The sequence below is a fragment of the Eleutherodactylus coqui genome, chromosome 1 (genome assembly GCF_035609145.1).
Source record: "Eleutherodactylus coqui strain aEleCoq1 chromosome 1, aEleCoq1.hap1, whole genome shotgun sequence".
NCBI classification, from domain to species: domain Eukaryota; kingdom Metazoa; phylum Chordata; class Amphibia; order Anura; family Eleutherodactylidae; genus Eleutherodactylus; species Eleutherodactylus coqui.
This window is the reverse complement of record NC_089837.1, coordinates 703,570-722,333: the sequence shown is the minus strand read 5'-3', so window position 1 is coordinate 722,333 and position 18,764 is coordinate 703,570. Positions and strand designations below refer to the sequence as shown.

General features: G+C 41.3%; 1 protein-coding gene across 2 annotated transcripts in view; it reads left to right on the top strand.

Annotated features, from left to right (window-relative positions):
- Window positions 1–18,764, top strand: part of LOC136617946 (T-cell differentiation antigen CD6-like) — a 177,700-nt gene that overhangs the window by 104,077 nt on the left and 54,859 nt on the right. For both annotated transcript variants that reach the window (XM_066594293.1, XM_066594292.1), the window contains one exon: window positions 4,395–4,499. In XM_066594293.1, the coding sequence (XP_066450390.1) occupies window positions 4,395–4,499 (105 nt within the window). The remainder of the gene's footprint in view (window positions 1–4,394; window positions 4,500–18,764) is intronic.

The window sequence follows — 18,764 nt, the reverse complement described above, 5'->3', positions numbered from 1 at the left end:
ATTGTATAGTGTTATATATTGTGTAGTGTTATATATTGTATAGTGTTATATATTGTGTAGTGTTATATAGTGTATAGTGTTATATATTGTATAGTGTTATATGTTGTGTAGTGTTATATGTTGTGTAGTGTTATATGTTGTGTAGTGTTATATATTGTGTAGTGTTATATGTTGTATAGTGTTATATAGTGTATAGTGTTATATATTGTATAGTGTTATATATTGTGTAGTGTTATATAGTGTATAGTGTTATATGTTGTATAGTGTTATATATTGTATAGTGTTATATATTGTGTAGTGTTATATGTTGTGTAGTGTTATATATTGTGTAGTGTTATATATTGTGTGGTGTTATATATTGTGTAGTGTTATATATTGTGTAGTGTTATATATTGTGTAGTGTTATATATTGTATAGTGTTATATATTGTATAGTGTTATATAGTGTATAGTGTTATATATTGTGTAGAGTTATATATTGTGTAGAGTTATATATTGTGTGGTGTTATATATTGTGTGGTGTTATATATTGTGTAGTGTTATATATTGTATAGTGTTATATATTGTATAGTGTTATATGTTGTATAGTGTTATATAGTGTATAGTGGTATATATTGTGTAGTGTTATATAGTGTATAGTGGTATATATTGTGTAGTGTTATATGTTGTATAGTATTATATAGTGCATAGTGTTATATATTGTGTAGTGTTATATATTGTGTAGTGTTATATAGTGTATAGTGTTATATATTGTATAGTGTTATATATTGTATAGTGTTATATAGTGTATAGTGTTATATATTGTGTAGTGTTATATAGTTTATAGTGTTATATATTGTATAGTGTTATATATTGTGTAGTGTTATATAGTGTATAGTGTTATATGTTGTATAGTGTTATATACTGTATAGTGTTATATATTGTGTAGTGTTATATGTTGTGTAGTGATATATATTGTGTAGTGTTATATATTGTGTGGTGTTATATATTGTATAGTGTTATATAGTGTATAGTGTTATATAGTGTATAGTGTTATATAGTGTATAGTGTTATATATTGTATAGTGTTATATATTGTATAGTGTTATATATTGTGTAGTGTTATATAGTGTATAGTGTTATATGTTGTATAGTGTTATATAGTGTATAGTGTTATATATTGTGTAGTGTTATATATTGTATAGTGTTATATATTGTGTAGTGTTATATAGTGTGTAGTGTTATATATTGTGTAGTGTTATATAGTGTGTAGTGTTATATATTGTATAGTGTTATATATTGTATAGTGTTATATATTGTATAGTGTTATATATTGTGTAGTGTTATATAGTGTATAGTGTTATATAGTGTATAGTGTTATATGTTGTATAGTGTTATATAGTGTATAGTGTTATATATTGTGTAGTGTTATATATTGTATAGTGTTATATATTGTGTAGTGTTATATAGTGTGTAGTGTTATATATTGTATAGTGTTATATATTGTATAGTGTTATATAGTGTATAGTGTTATATATTGTGTAGAGTTATATATTGTGTAGAGTTATATATTGTGTGGTGTTATATATTGTGTGGTGTTATATATTGTGTAGTGTTATATATTGTATAGTGTTATATATTGTATAGTGTTATATGTTGTATAGTGTTATATAGTGTATAGTGGTATATATTGTGTAGTGTTATATAGTGTATAGTGGTATATATTGTGTAGTGTTATATGTTGTATAGTATTATATAGTGCATAGTGTTATATATTGTGTAGTGTTATATATTGTGTAGTGTTATATAGTGTATAGTGTTATATATTGTATAGTGTTATATAGTGTATAGTGTTATATAGTGTATTGTGTTATATGTTGTATAGTGTTATATATTGTATAGTGTTATATAGTGTATAGTGTTATATGTTGTGTAGTGTTATATATTGTATAGTGTTATATATTGTGTAGTGTTATATGTTGTATAGTGTTATATGTTGTATAGTGTTATATATTGTGTAGTGTTATATATTGTATAGTGTTGTATAGTGTATAGTGTTATATATTGTATAGTGTTATATAGTGTATAGTGTTATATGTTGTATAGTGTTATATATTGTATAGTGTTATATATTGTGTAGTGTTATATATTGTATAGTGTTATATGTTGTGTAGTGTTATATAGTGTATAGTGTTATATATTGTATAGTGTTATATATTGTATAGTGTTATATATTGTATAGTGTTATATGTTGTGTAGTGTTATATATTGTGTAGTGTTATATATTGTGTAGTGTTATATATTGTGTAGTGTTATATGTTGTGTAGTGTTATATATTGTGTAGTGTTATATGTTGTGTAGTGTTATATGTTGTGTAGTGTTATATATTGTGTAGTGTTATATATTGTGTAGTGGTATATATTGTGTAGTGTTATATAGTGTTATATATTGTATAGTGTTATATATTGTATAGTATTATATAGTGTTACATAGTGTATAGTGTTATATTGTGTATAGTGTTATATTGTGTAATGTTATATGTTGTGTGGTGTTATATATTGTATAGTGTTATATGTTGTGTAGTGTTATATGTTGTATAGTGTTATATAGTGTACAGTGTTATATATTGTATAGTGTTATATATTGTATAGTGTTATATATTGTGTAGTGTTATATATTGTGTAGTGTTATATGTTGTGTAGTGTTATATAGTGTATAGTGTTATATGTTGTATAGTGTTATATAGTGTATAGTGTTATATATTGTATAGTATTATATAGTGTATAGTGTTATATATTGTATAGTGTTATATAGTGTGTAGTGTTATATGTTGTATAGTGTTATATAGTGTATAGTGTTATATTGTGTATAGTGTTATATTGTGTAATGTTATATGTTGTGTAGTGTTATATAGTGTATAGTGTTATATATTGTATAGTGTTATATATTGTATAGTGTTATATGCTGTATAGTGTTATATATTGTGTAGTGTTATATATTGTATAGTGTTATATATTGTATAGTGTTATATATTGTATAGTGTTATATATTGTGTAGTGTTATATGCTGTATAGTGTTATATATTGTGTAGTGTTATATATTGTATAGTGTTATATAGTGTATAGTGTTATATATTGTGTAGTGTTATATAGTGTATAGTGTTATATGTTGTGTAGTGTTATATGTTGTGTAGTGTTATATATTGTGTAGTGTTATATATTGTGTAGTGTTATATATTGTATAGTGTTATATGTTATTTAGTGTTCTATATTGTGTGGTGTTATATATTGTATAGTGTTATATATTGTGTAGTGTTATATATTGTATAGTGTTATATGCTGTATAGTGTTATATATTGTGTAGTGTTATATATTGTATAGTGTTATATAGTGTATAGTGTTATATATTGTATAGTGTTATATATTGTGTAGTGTTATATGTTGTATAGTGTTATATGTTGTGTAGTGTTATATATTGTGTAGTGTTATATATTGTATAGTATTATATAGTGTTACATAGTGTATAGTGTTATATTGTGTAATGTTATATGTTGTGTAGTGTTATATATTGTATAGTGTTATATAGTGTATAGTGTTATATATTGTGTAGTGTTATATAGTGTATAGTGTTATATGTTGTGTAGTGTTATATGTTGTGTAGTGGTATATATTGTATAGTGTTATATGTTGTGTAGTGGTATATATTGTATAGTGTTATATGTTGTGTAGTGTTATATATTGTGTAGTGTTATATATTGTATAGTGTTATATGTTGTATAGTGTTATATATTGTGTAGTGTTATATGTTGTGTAGTGGAATATATTGTATAGTGGTATATATTGTATAGTGTTATATGTTGTGTAGTGTTATATAGTGTATAGTGTTATATATTGTGTAGTGTTATATAGTGTATAGTGTTATATGTTGTGTAGTGTTATATGTTGTGTAGTGGTATATATTGTATAGTGTTATATGTTGTGTAGTGTTATATGTTGTATAGTGTTATATGTTGTATAGTGTTATATATTGTATAGTGTTATATATTGTATAGTGTTATATATTGTGTAGTGTTATATAGTGTATAGTGTTATATATTGTATAGTGTTATATATTGTGTAGTGTTATATATTGTATAGTGTTATATATTGTATAGTGTTATATATTGTATAGTGTTATATATTGTGTAGTGTTATATGTTGTGTAGTGGTATATATCGTGTAGTGTTATATAGTGTTATATATTGTATAGTGTTATATGTTGTGTAGTGTTATATAGTGTTATATATTGTATAGTGTTATATGTTGTGTAGTGTTATATATTGTATAGTGGTATATATTGTGTAGTGGTATATATTGCACAGTGTGATGTGTGAAGCACATTTTCTCATGTTGGCTTATATGATCCTTGACTGTTCTAGTGGTGGCAGCCATCCCTCTTGTGCCCGTCACGACCACCACGCTGGAGGATGAGGAGGATTATGGGTTCAGCAGCGCCCCCCCACAGCCTCTGGTGACTTTTCACAGTAAGTACACTAATGGCGGACAGTCAGCCGAGTCCTGTCCTCAGACCCGCACGGTCATATAGAGGATGAGTTGGGGTAGACTTACTTAGGGGGTCCTATAAAATGGGGTGCGGTTTACCAAATGTATTACCCCATCAGGGTAAATAAGAGATCACACCCGCTTGCGGTTTTTTTAACACTGCAATATCGTTTGCGTTCTTTAAGGCGATTGTCAATGGGACTTTCTAAAGTTAAATCGCTTCGGCAGTTTGTGTGATGTTTGCGCCATGCGGTTTTAACATTAGAAAGTCCCATTGACGATCGCGTTTAAAAAACCTCGAGTGGGTGTGAGCCCTAAGGGAAGGGGATTACTACAAAGGTGGGATCTGAGCAGGTAAATCACACGGCCCAGAGTACAGCATGGAACCAGGACCGCCCTGCCGAATCAGGTACTGAAGAGCAGCAGAAAACAAAGAAGGGTAATCAAGTAGCCCGATGACCGTAATCCATAGCCTAGGGGGCACTAGCGATTTGGGGCGGTGCTCCCGGGTCTCCGGATGACAAGATGAGCCAGGCGCTCCACAAGTTCCTCAACTTCTCCAAGTCCCCATCTCGTTATTTTGTTTTTCTTTCATCACCACTTTCCAAGAACCATATTTTTTTTTTCACTTTTCCATCGGCATGAGTGTGTAAGGGATTGTTTCCTGTAGGCTAAACATTCCCAGATCCTTTACCCGTTCCTCATAGGACAGGATTTGCAGACCGCTCACCATCTTGGTGACTCTTCTCTGAACTCCCCCCAGTTTGTCTATGTCTTGTATAAAGTGGGGTGCCCAGAACTGGACCCAGTATTCCAGATGAGGTCTGACTAAGGAGGAGTAGAGGGGGATAATGACCTCACGTGATCTAGACTCTATGCTTCTCTTACACCCCAGAACTGGACCCAGTATTCCAGATGAGGTCTGACTGAGGAAGAGTAGAGGGAGATAATGACCTCACATGATCTAGACTCTATGCTTCTCTTAATACATCCCAGAACTGGCCCCAGTATTCCAGATGAGGTCTGACTAAGGAAGAGTAGAGGGGGATAATGACCTCACGTGATCTAGACTCTATGCTTCTCTTACACCCCAGAACTGGACCCAGTATTCCAGATGAGGTCTGACTAAGGAAGAGTAGAGGGGATAATGACCTCACGTGATCTAGACTCTATGCTTCTCTTAATACATCCCAGAACTGGACCCAGTATTCCAGATGAGGTCTGACTAAGGAAGAGTAGAGGGGATAATGACCTCACATGATCTAGACTCTGTGCTTCTCTTAATACATCCCAGAATTGGGTTTGCCTTTTTGGCTGCTGCTAGTGGGGCGAACTAGAATGTTGTATTCGTACTCCCATCATTACCCATCACTAACTGAAGCTCCTCCAGGAATGGAGGCAAATCCTTCCAAACATCTATGGGAATCCAGTGGGAAGTGGCCGCGGAGGGTGACTTCAGTCATTGAGGCCAAACGCGACCCAATGCAGCGTCTGAATGGAAGCCAATGTGGGATAGACCACAGGTAAACAAGATGGTTGTCACGGGTGGCTCTGCAATCTCTCCAAGCAATGCCGGCAAAAGGCCTGGCTCGGCCGTATGCAGTGGCGAACAGGGTTTTACTATGAATAGTAATTAACAATAGTAGTTTGTCACGTGACGCCAGTATCTCTAGGTTGATGGAATTGTAGAATGGGTGTAGAAATAATTGGCACGAGTCCTTGTAGCCTTGAAGTGCACACTGGAGATACTCAGTTTACTTCAGCTTTTGGTAAAACGTTTGAAAATTAGGTAGAGTTCCTCAGCAATGGCAGTGATACTTTATGGCAGACATTAACGTTGCTCCACACTTTCATTAAGATGCCTGACAATTGAGACTTCAACGCTCTCTCTCTGTTAAAGATTCCTCAGTGGGATTCCCACAGTCCTAGTTATCTGTTAGGTTACTCCGCTGATTTGCTATGTCGTTAGTGAAGATATTTTGGTAATGGGCCTCTTTACACTTCCTTGGCTTCACTGTTAAGAGGGGCTCGTGCAGCTCCATGTTGTGATGATGGGTCCCACACGTTATCCTCCACACTGCAGCTTGTTAGGAGACTTGTAAAATTCTTCCTTTCTCCGACAGGAATACGGTAAATCCACTCCACGCTGCTGCACCTCTACTCACATCCTCCTCCTCCGACTACCTTCTCACTACTTCCTCTCCAAACTCCCCACTAACTCCTCCTTCACTTCCTGTCTCCTCTCCTGGACTTTCTCTCTAAACCCCTCCTAACATTCTGCCTCACACTATTGCTTTCCCCGCTCTTGGCACTTTAACCCTTCCCCTTCTTCTAATCAGTGTTAGCGTGACAAGCAGCCAATCGGCAGCCAGCTGTTGCTAAGTAGTTAGCTGATGCTTGTGAAGAAAGGGCAAAGATGGGGTCTTTCTGATGTGCAGCACCTTCTATGTCTTCTAGGAGCACATAGCTAGATGTTACAGGACAGGTGATGGTGTGACAATTCTGGAGGACCTTCCGGGCCACTACAGCCCTCCCATTTAAAACACAGCTGTCCCCGGTGTGTATTGAGGTCCGAGGGACAGAGAAGTGTGCCTACTGGGTCTTTAGAATTTAGGATTTAGAGCACTTGCAAGTACTTTAGGGAATATGTTGGGCTACGATGGAATCTTAGGTCCCAGGTAGCTGCGGGGTCCTTACACTATTCTTCTACCCAGATTCAGACAGTTTTTGCATAAAACATTAATGCAGTAAATAACATTTATAAGCATATACTGTACAGGGAAGGAATTCATGGGTTAGGCAGTAGTCACCCATTATTGCTGCAGAGTTTCATGGGTTAGGCAGTAGTCACCCAGTATTGCTGCAGGAATTCATGGGTTAGGCAGTAGTCACCCATTATTGCTGCAGGAGTTCATGGGTTAGGCAGTAGTCACCCATTATTGCTGCAGGAATTCATGGGTTAGGCAGTAGTCACCGATTATTGCTGCAGGAGTTCATGGGTTAGGCAGTAGTCCCCCATTATTGCTGAAGGAGTTCATGGGTTAGGCAGTAGTCACCCATTATTGCTGCAGGAATTCATGGGTTAGGCAGTAGTCACCCATTATTGCTGCAGGTATTCATGGGTTAGGCAGTAGTCACCCATTATTGCTGCAGGAATTCATGGGTTAGGCAGTAGTCACCCATTATTGCTGCAGAGTTTCATGGGTTAGGCAGTAGTCACCCATTATTGCTGCAGGAATTCATGGGTTAGGCAGTAGTCACCCATTATTGCTGCAGGAATTCATGGGTTAGGCAGTAGTCACCCATTATTGCTGCAGAGTTTCATGGGTTAGGCAGTAGTCACCCATTATTGCTGCAGGAGTTCATGGGTTAGGCAGTAGTCACCCATTATTGCTGCAGAGTTTCATGGGTTAGGCAGTAGTCACCCATTATTGCTGCAGGAATTCATGGGTTAGGCAGTAGTCACCCATTATTGCTGCAGAGTTTCATGGGTTAGGCAGTAGTCACCCATTATTGCTGCAGGAATTCATGGGTTAGGCAGTAGTCACCCATTATTGCTGCAGAGTTTCATGGGTTAGGCAGTAGTCACCCATTATTGCTGCAGGAGTTCATGGGTTAGGCAGTAGTCACCCATTATTGCTGCAGAGTTTCATGGGTTAGGCAGTAGTCACCCATTATTGCTGCAGGAATTCATGGGTTAGGCAGTAGTCCCCCATTATTGCTGCAGGAATTCGTGGGTTAGGCAGTAGTCACCCATTATTGCTGCAGGAATTCATGGGTTAGGCAATAGTCACCCATTATTGCTGCAGATTTTCATGGGTTAGGCAGTAGTCACCCATTATTGCTGCAGGAATTCATGGGTTAGGCAGTAGTCACCCATTATTGCTGCAGGAATTCATGGGTTAGGCAGTAGTCACCCATTATTGCTGAAGGAGTTCATGGGTTAGGCAGTAGTCACCCATTATTGCTGCAGGAATTCATGGGTTAGGCAGTAGTCACCCATTATTGCTGCAGGAGTTCATGGGTTAGGCAGTAGTCACCCATTATTGCTGCAGGAATTCATGGGTTAGGCAATAGTCACCCATTATTGCTGCAGATTTTCATGGGTTAGGCAGTAGTCACCCATTATTGCTGCAGGAATTCATGGGTTAGGCAGTAGTCACCCATTATTGCTGCAGGAATTCATGGGTTAGGCAGTAGTCACCCATTATTGCTGCAGGAATTCATGGGTTAGGCAGTAGTCACCCATTATTGCTGCAGGAATTCATGGGTTAGGCAGTAGTCACCCATTATTGCTGAAGGAGTTCATGGGTTAGGCAGTAGTCCCCCATTATTGCTGCAGGAATTCATGGGTTAGGCAGTAGTCACCCATTATTGCTGCAGAGTTTCATGGGTTAGGCAGTAGTCACCTATTATTGCTGAAGGAGTTCATGGGTTAGGCAGTAGTCACCCATTATTGCTGCAGAGTTTCATGGGTTAGACAGTAGTCACCCATTATTGCTGAAGGAGTTCATGGGTTAGGCAGTAGTCACCCATTATTGCTGCAGGAGTTCATGGGTTAGGCAGTAGTCACCCATTATTGCTGCAGGAATTCATGGGTTAGGCAGTAGTCACCCATTATTGCTGCAGGAATTCATGGGTTAGGCAGTAGTCACCCATTATTGCTGCAGGAATTCATGGGTTAGGCAGTAGTCACCCATTATTGCTGCAGGAATTCATGGGTTAGGCAGTAGTCACCCATTATTGCTGCAGAGTTTCATGGGTTAGGCAGTAGTCACCCATTATTGCTGCAGGAATTCATGGGTTAGGCAGTAGTCACCCATTATTGCTGCAGAGTTTCATGGGTTAGGCAGTAGTCACCCATTATTGCTGAAGGAGTTCATGGGTTAGGCAGTAGTCACCCATTATTGCTGCAGAGTTTCATGGGTTAGGCAGTAGTCACCCATTATTGCTGCAGGAGTTCATGGGTTAGGCAGTAGTCACCCATTATTGCTGCAGGAATTCATGGGTTAGGCAGTAGTCACCCATTATTGCTGCAGGAGTTCATGGGTTAGGCAGTAGTCACCCATTATTGCTGCAGAGTTTCATGGGTTAGGCAGTAGTCACCCATTATTGCTGAAGGAATTCATGGGTTAGGCAGTAGTCACCCATTATTGCTGAAGGAGTTCATGGGTTAGGCAGTAGTCACCCATTATTGCTGCAGAGTTTCATGGGTTAGGCAGTAGTCACCCATTATTGCTGCAGATTTTCATGGGTTAGGCAGTAGTCACCCATTATTGCTGCAGGAATTCATGGGTTAGGCAGTAGTCACCCATTATTGCTGCAGGAATTCATGGGTTAGGCAGTAGTCACCCATTATTGCTGCAGGAATTCATGGGTTAGGCAGTAGTCACCCATTATTGCTGCAGGAGTTCATGGGTTAGGCAGTAGTCACCCATTATTGCTGCAGGAATTCATGGGTTAGGCAGTAGTCACCCATTATTGCTGCAGATTTTCATGGGTTAGGCAGTAGTCACCCATTATTGCTGCAGGAATTCATGGGTTAGGCAGTAGTCACCCATTATTGCTGCAGGAATTCATGGGTTAGACAATAGTCACCCATTATTGCTGCAGGAGTTCATGGGTTAGGCAGTAGTCACCCATTATTGCTGCAGGAATTCATGGGTTAGGCAGTAGTCACCCATTATTGCTGCAGGAATTCATGGGTTAGACAATAGTCACCCATTATTGCTGCAGGAGTTCATGGGTTAGGCAGTAGTCACCCATTATTGCTGCAGGAGTTCATGGGTTAGGCAGTAGTCACCCATTATTGCTGCAGAGTTTCATGGGTTAGGCAGTAGTCACCCATTATTGCTGCAGAGTTTCATGGGTTAGGCAGTAGTCACCTATTATTGCTGAAGGAGTTCATGGGTTAGGCAGTAGTCACCCATTATTGCTGCAGGAATTCATGGGTTAGGCAGTAGTCACCCATTATTGCTGCAGGAATTCATGGGTTAGGCAGTAGTCACCCATTATTGCTGCAGGAATTCATGGGTTAGGCAGTAGTCACCCATTATTGCTGCAGGAATTCATGGGTTAGGCAGTAGTCACCCATTATTGCTGCAGAGTTTCATGGGTTAGGCAGTAGTCACCCATTATTGCTGCAGGAATTCATGGGTTAGGCAGTAGTCACCCATTATTGCTGCAGGAATTCATGGGTTAGGCAGTAGTCACCCATTATTGCTGCAGGAATTCATGGGTCAGGCAGTAGTCACCCATTATTGCTGCAGGAGTTCATGGGTTAGGCAGTAGTCACCCATTATTGCTGCAGGAATTCATGGGTTAGGCAGTAGTCACCCATTATTGCTGCAGGAATTCATGGGTTAGGCAGTAGTCACCCATTATTGCTGAAGGAGTTCATGGGTTAGGCAGTAGTCACCCATTATTGCTGCAGGAATTCATGGGTTAGGCAGTAGTCACCCATTATTGCTGCAGAGTTTCATGGGTTAGGCAGTAGTCACCCATTATTGCTGCAGGAATTCATGGGTTAGGCAGTAGTCACCCATTATTGCTGCAGATTTTCATGGGTTAGGCAGTAGTCACCCATTATTGCTGCAGATTTTCATGGGTTAGGCAGTAGTCACCCATTATTGCTGCAGAGTTTCATGGGTTAGGCAGTAGTCACCCATTATTGCTGCAGGAGTTCATGGGTTAGGCAGTAGTCACCCATTATTGCTGCAGAGTTTCATGGGTTAGGCAGTAGTCACCCATTATTGCTGCAGAGTTTCATGGGTTAGGCAGTAGTCACCCATTATTGCTGCAGAGTTTCATGGGTTAGGCAGTAGTCACCCATTATTGCTGCAGAGTTTCATGGGTTAGGCAGTAGTCACCCATTATTGCTGCAGGAGTTCATGGGTTAGGCAGTAGTCACCCATTATTGCTGCAGAGTTTCATGGGTTAGGCAGTAGTCACCCATTATTGCTGCAGAGTTTCATGGGTTAGGCAGTAGTCACCCATTATTGCTGCAGAGTTTCATGGGTTAGGCAGTAGTCACCCATTATTGCTGCAGAGTTTCATGGGTTAGGCAGTAGTCACCCATTATTGCTGCAGGAATTCATGGGTTAGGCAGTAGTCACCCATTATTGCTGCAGGAATTCATGGGTTAGGCAGTAGTCACCCATTATTGCTGCAGGAATTCATGGGTTAGGCAGTAGTCACCCATTATTGCTGCAGGAATTCATGGGTTAGGCAGTAGTCACCCATTATTGCTGAAGGAGTTCATGGGTTAGGCAGTAGTCACCCATTATTGCTGCAGGAATTCATGGGTTAGGCAGTAGTCACCCATTATTGCTGCAGAGTTTCATGGGTTAGGCAGTAGTCACCCATTATTGCTGCAGGAATTCATGGGTTAGGCAGTAGTCACCCATTATTGCTGCAGATTTTCATGGGTTAGGCAGTAGTCACCCATTATTGCTGCAGATTTTCATGGGTTAGGCAGTAGTCACCCATTATTGCTGCAGAGTTTCATGGGTTAGGCAGTAGTCACCCATTATTGCTGCAGAGTTTCATGGGTTAGGCAGTAGTCACCCATTATTGCTGCAGGAGTTCATGGGTTAGGCAGTAGTCACCCATTATTGCTGCAGAGTTTCATGGGTTAGGCAGTAGTCACCCATTATTGCTGCAGAGTTTCATGGGTTAGGCAGTAGTCACCCATTATTGCTGCAGAGTTTCATGGGTTAGGCAGTAGTCACCCATTATTGCTGCAGAGTTTCATGGGTTAGGCAGTAGTCACCCATTATTGCTGCAGGAATTCATGGGTTAGGCAGTAGTCACCCATTATTGCTGCAGGAATTCATGGGTTAGGCAGTAGTCACCCATTATTGCTGCAGGAATTCATGGGTTAGGCAGTAGTCACCCATTATTGCTGCAGAGTTTCATGGGTTAGGCAGTAGTCACCCATTATTGCTGCAGGAATTCATGGGTTAGACAATAGTCACCCATTATTGCTGCAGGAGTTCATGGGTTAGGCAGTAGTCACCCATTATTGCTGAAGGAGTTCATGGGTTAGGCAGTAGTCACCCATTATTGCTGCAGGAATTCATGGGTTAGGCAGTAGTCACCCATTATTGCTGCAGAGTTTCATGGGTTAGGCAGTAGTCACCCATTATTGCTGCAGAGTTTCATGGGTTAGGCAGTAGTCACCCATTATTGCTGCAGGAATTCATGGGTTAGGCAGTAGTCACCCATTATTGCTGCAGGAATTCGTGGGTTAGGCAGTAGTCACCCATTATTGCTGCAGGAATTCATGGGTTAGGCAGTAGTCACCCATTATTGCTGCAGGAATTCATGGGTTAGGCAGTAGTCACCCATTATTGCTGCAGGAATTCGTGGGTTAGGCAGTAGTCACCCATTATTGCTGCAGGAATTCGTGGGTTAGGCAGTAGTCACCCATTATTGCTGCAGGAATTCATGGGTTAGGCAGTAGTCACCCATTATTGCTGCAGAGTTTCATGGGTTAGGCAGTAGTCACCCATTATTGCTGCAGGAGTTCATGGGTTAGGCAGTAGTCACCCATTATTGCTGCAGGAATTCATGGGTTAGGCAGTAGTCACCCATTATTGCTGCAGGAATTCATGGGTTAGGCAGTAGTCACCCATTATTGCTGCAGGAATTCATGGGTTAGGCAGTAGTCACCCATTATTGCTGCAGGAATTCATGGGTTAGGCAGTAGTCACCCATTATTGCTGCAGGAGTTCATGGGTTAGGCAGTAGTTACCCATTATTGCTGCAGAGTTTCATGGGTTAGGCAGTAGTCACCCATTATTGCTGCAGGAATTCATGGGTTAGGCAGTAGTCACCCATTATTGCTGCAGGAATTCATGGGTTAGGCAGTAGTCACCCATTATTGCTGCAGGAATTCATGGGTTAGGCAGTAGTCCCCCATTATTGCTGCAGGTATTCATGGGTTAGGCAGTAGTCACCCATTATTGCTGCAGGAATTCATGGGTTAGGCAGTAGTCACCCATTATTGCTGCAGGAATTCATGGGTTAGGCAGTAGTCACCCATTATTGCTGCAGATTTTCATGGGTTAGGCAGTAGTCACCCATTATTGCTGCAGGAATTCATGGGTTAGGCAGTAGTCACCCATTATTGCTGCAGAGTTTCATGGGTTAGGCAGTAGTCACCCATTATTGCTGCAGGAATTCATGGGTTAGACAGTAGTCACCCATTATTGCTGCAGGAATTCATGGGTTAGGCAGTAGTCACCCATTATTGCTGCAGGAATTCATGGGTTAGGCAGTAGTCACCCATTATTGCTGCAGAGGTTCATGGGTTAGGCAGTAGTCACCCATTATTGCTGCAGAGTTTCATGGGTTAGGCAGTAGTCACCCATTATTGCTGCAGAGTTTCATGGGTTAGGCAGTAGTCACCCATTATTGCTGCAGAGTTTCATGGGTTAGGCAGTAGTCACCCATTATTGCTGCAGGAATTCATGGGTTAGGCAGTAGTCACCCATTATTGCTGCAGGAATTCATGGGTTAGGCAGTAGTCACCCATTATTGCTGCAGGAATTCATGGGTTAGGCAGTAGTCACCCATTATTGCTGCAGAGTTTCATGGGTTAGGCAGTAGTCACCCATTATTGCTGCAGGAATTCATGGGTTAGGCAGTAGTCACCCATTATTGCTGCAGGAATTCATGGGTTAGGCAGTAGTCACCCATTATTGCTGCAGGAATTCATGGGTTAGGCAGTAGTCCCCCATTATTGCTGCAGGTATTCATGGGTTAGGCAGTAGTCACCCATTATTGCTGCAGATTTTCATGGGTTAGGCAGTAGTCACCCATTATTGCTGCAGGAATTCATGGGTTAGGCAGTAGTCACCCATTATTGCTGCAGGAATTCATGGGTTAGACAGTAGTCACCCATTATTGCTGCAGGAATTCATGGGTTAGGCAGTAGTCACCCATTATTGCTGCAGGAATTCATGGGTTAGGCAGTAGTCACCCATTATTGCTGCAGAGTTTCATGGGTTAGGCAGTAGTCACCCATTATTGCTGCAGGAATTCATGGGTTAGGCAGTAGTCACCCATTATTGCTGCAGGAGTTCATGGGTTAGGCAGTAGTCACCCATTATTGCTGCAGGAATTCATGGGTTAGGCAGTAGTCACCCATTATTGCTGCAGAGTTTCATGGGTTAGGCAGTAGTCACCCATTATTGCTGCAGAGTTTCATGGGTTAGGCAGTAGTCACCCATTATTGCTGCAGGAATTCATGGGTTAGGCAGTAGTCACCCATTATTGCTGCAGGAATTCATGGGTTAGGCAGTAGTCACCCATTATTGCTGCAGGAATTCATGGGTTAGGCAGTAGTCACCCATTATTGCTGCAGAGTTTCATGGGTTAGGCAGTAGTCACCCATTATTGCTGCAGGAATTCATGGGTTAGGCAGTAGTCACCCATTATTGCTGAAGGAGTTCATGGGTTAGGCAGTAGTCACCCATTATTGCTGCAGGAATTCATGGGTTAGGCAGTAGTCACCCATTATTGCTGCAGGAATTCGTGGGTTAGGCAGTAGTCACCCATTATTGCTGCAGGAATTCGTGGGTTAGGCAGTAGTCACCCATTATTGCTGAAGGAGTTCATGGGTTAGGCAGTAGTCACCCATTATTGCTGCAGGAATTCATGGGTTAGGCAGTAGTCACCCATTATTGCTGCAGGAATTCATGGGTTAGGCAGTAGTCACCCATTATTGCTGAAGGAGTTCATGGGTTAGGCAGTAGTCACCCATTATTGCTGCAGGAATTCATGGGTTAGGCAGTAGTCACCCATTATTGCTGCAGAGTTTCATGGGTTAGGCAGTAGTCACCCATTATTGCTGCAGGTATTCATGGGTTAGGCAGTAGTCACCCATTATTGCTGCAGGAATTCATGGGTTAGGCAGTAGTCACCCATTATTGCTGCAGAGTTTCATGGGTTAGGCAGTAGTCACCCATTATTGCTGCAGAGTTTCATGGGTTAGGCAGTAGTCACCCATTATTGCTGCAGAGTTTCATGGGTTAGGCAGTAGTCACCCATTATTGCTGCAGAGTTTCATGGGTTAGGCAGTAGTCACCCATTATTGCTGCAGAGTTCATGGGTTAGGCAGTAGTCACCCATTATTGCTGCAGGAGTTCATGGGTTAGGCAGTAGTCACCCATTATTGCTGCAGGAATTCGTGGGTTAGGCAGTAGTTACCCATTATTGCTGCAGAGTTTCATGGGTTAGGCAGTAGTCACCCATTATTGCTGCAGAGTTTCATGGGTTAGGCAGTAGTCACCCATTATTGCTGCAGAGTTTCATGGGTTAGGCAGTAGTCACCCATTATTGCTGAAGGAGTTCATGTGTTAGGCAGTAGTCACCCATTATTGCTGCAGGAATTCATGGGTTAGGCAGTAGTCACCCATTATTGCTGCAGGAATTCATGGGTTAGGCAGTAGTCACCCATTATTGCTGAAGGAGTTCATGGGTTAGGCAGTAGTCACCCATTATTGCTGCAGAGTTTCATGGGTTAGGCAGTAGTCACCCATTATTGCTGCAGGTATTCATGGGTTAGGCAGTAGTCACCCATTATTGCTGCAGGAATTCATGGGTTAGGCAGTAGTCACCCATTATTGCTGCAGAGTTTCATGGGTTAGGCAGTAGTCACCCATTATTGCTGCAGGAATTCATGGGTTAGGCAGTAGTCACCCATTATTGCTGCAGGAATTCATGGGTTAGGCAGTAGTCACCCATTATTGCTGCAGGAATTCATGGGTTAGGCAGTAGTCACCCATTATTGCTGCAGGAATTCATGGGTTAGGCAGTAGTCACCCATTATTGCTGCAGAGTTTCATGGGTTAGGCAGTAGTCACCCATTATTGCTGCAGGAATTCATGGGTTAGGCAGTAGTCACCCATTATTGCTGCAGGAATTCATGGGTTAGGCAGTAGTCACCCATTATTGCTGAAGGAATTCATGGGTTAGACAATAGTCACCCATTATTGCTGCAGGAGTTCATGGGTTAGGCAGTAGTCACCCATTATTGCTGCAGAGTTTCATGGGTTAGGCAGTAGTCACCCATTATTGCTGCAGGAATTCATGGGTTAGGCAGTAGTCACCCATTATTGCTGCAGAGTTTCATGGGTTAGGCAGTAGTCACCCATTATTGCTGCAGGAATTCGTGGGTTAGGCAGTAGTCACCCATTATTGCTGCAGAGTTTCATGGGTTAGGCAGTAGTCACCCATTATTGCTGCAGGAATTCATGGGTTAGGCAGTAGTCACCCATTATTGCTGCAGAGTTTCATGGGTTAGGCAGTAGTCACCCATTATTGCTGCAGAGTTTCATGGGTTAGGCAGTAGTCACCCATTATTGCTGCAGGAGTTCATGGGTTAGGCAGTAGTCACCCATTATTGCTGCAGGAATTCATGGGTTAGGCAGTAGTCACCCATTATTGCTGAAGGAGTTCATGGGTTAGGCAGTAGTCACCCATTATTGCTGCAGGAGTTCATGGGTTAGGCAGTAGTCACCCATTATTGCTGCAGGAGTTCATGGGTTAGACAGTAGTCACCCATTATTGCTGCAGGAGTTCATGGGTTAGGCAGTAGTCACCCATTATTGCTGCAGAGTTTCATGGGTTAGGCAGTAGTCACCCATTATTGCTGCAGAGTTTCATGGGTTAGGCAGTAGTCACCCATTATTGCTGCAGGAATTCATGGGTAAGACAGTAGTCACCCATTATTGCTGCAGGAGTTCATGGGTTAGGCAGTAGTCACCCATTATTGCTGCAGGAATTCATGGGTTAGGCAGTAGTCACCCATTATTGCTGCAGGAATTCATGGGTTAGGCAGTAGTCACCCATTATTGCTGCAGGAATTCATGGGTTAGGCAGTAGTCACCCATTATTGCTGCAGAGGTTCATGGGTTAGGCAGTAGTCACCCATTATTGCTGCAGGAATTCATGGGTTAGGCAGTAGTCACCCATTATTGCTGCAGAGTTTCATGGGTTAGGCAGTAGTCACCCATTATTGCTGCAGAGTTTCATGGGTTAGGCAGTAGTCACCCATTATTGCTGCAGGAATTCATGGGTTAGGCAGTAGTCACCCATTATTGCTGCAGGAATTCATGGGTTAGGCAGTAGTCACCCATTATTGCTGCAGGAATTCATGGGTTAGGCAGTAGTCACCCATTATTGCTGCAGAGTTTCATGGGTTAGGCAGTAGTCACCCATTATTGCTGCAGGAATTCATGGGTTAGGCAGTAGTCACCCATTATTGCTGCAGGAATTCATGGGTTAGGCAGTAGTCACCCATTATTGCTGCAGGAATTCGTGGGTTAGGCAGTAGTCACCCATTATTGCTGCAGGAATTCGTGGGTTAGGCAGTAGTCACCCATTATTGCTGAAGGAGTTCATGGGTTAGGCAGTAGTCACCCATTATTGCTGCAGGAATTCATGGGTTAGGCAGTAGTCACCCATTATTGCTGCAGGAATTCATGGGTTAGGCAGTAGTCACCCATTATTGCTGAAGGAGTTCATGGGTTAGGCAGTAGTCACCCATTATTGCTGAAGGAGTTCATGGGTTAGGCAGTAGTCACCCATTATTGCTGCAGGAATTCATGGGTTAGGCAGTAGTCACCCATTATTGCTGCAGGAATTCATGGGTTAGGCAGTAGTCACCCATTATTGCTGCAGGAGTTCATGGGTTAGGCAGTAGTCACCCATTATTGCTGCAGAGTTTCATGGGTTAGGCAGTAGTCACCCATTATTGCTGCAGGAATTCATGGGTTAGGCAGTAGTCACCCATTATTGCTGCAGGAATTCATGGGTTAGGCAGTAGTCACCCATTATTGCTGCAGGAGTTCATGGGTTAGGCAGTAGTCACCCATTATTGCTGCAGGAGTTCATGGGTTAGGCAGTAGTCACCCATTATTGCTGCAGGAATTCATGGGTTAGGCAGTAGTCACCCATTATTGCTGCAGAGTTTCATGGGTTAGGCAGTAGTCACCCATTATTGCTGCAGAGTTTCATGGGTTAGGCAGTAGTCACCCATTATTGCTGAAGGAGTTCATGGGTTAGGCAGTAGTCACCCATTATTGCTGAAGGAGTTCATGGGTTAGGCAGTAGTCACCCATTATTGCTGCAGAGTTTCATGGGTTAGACAGTAGTCACCCATTATTGCTGAAGGAGTTCATGGGTTAGGCAGTAGTCACCCATTATTGCTGCAGGAATTCATGGGTTAGGCAGTAGTC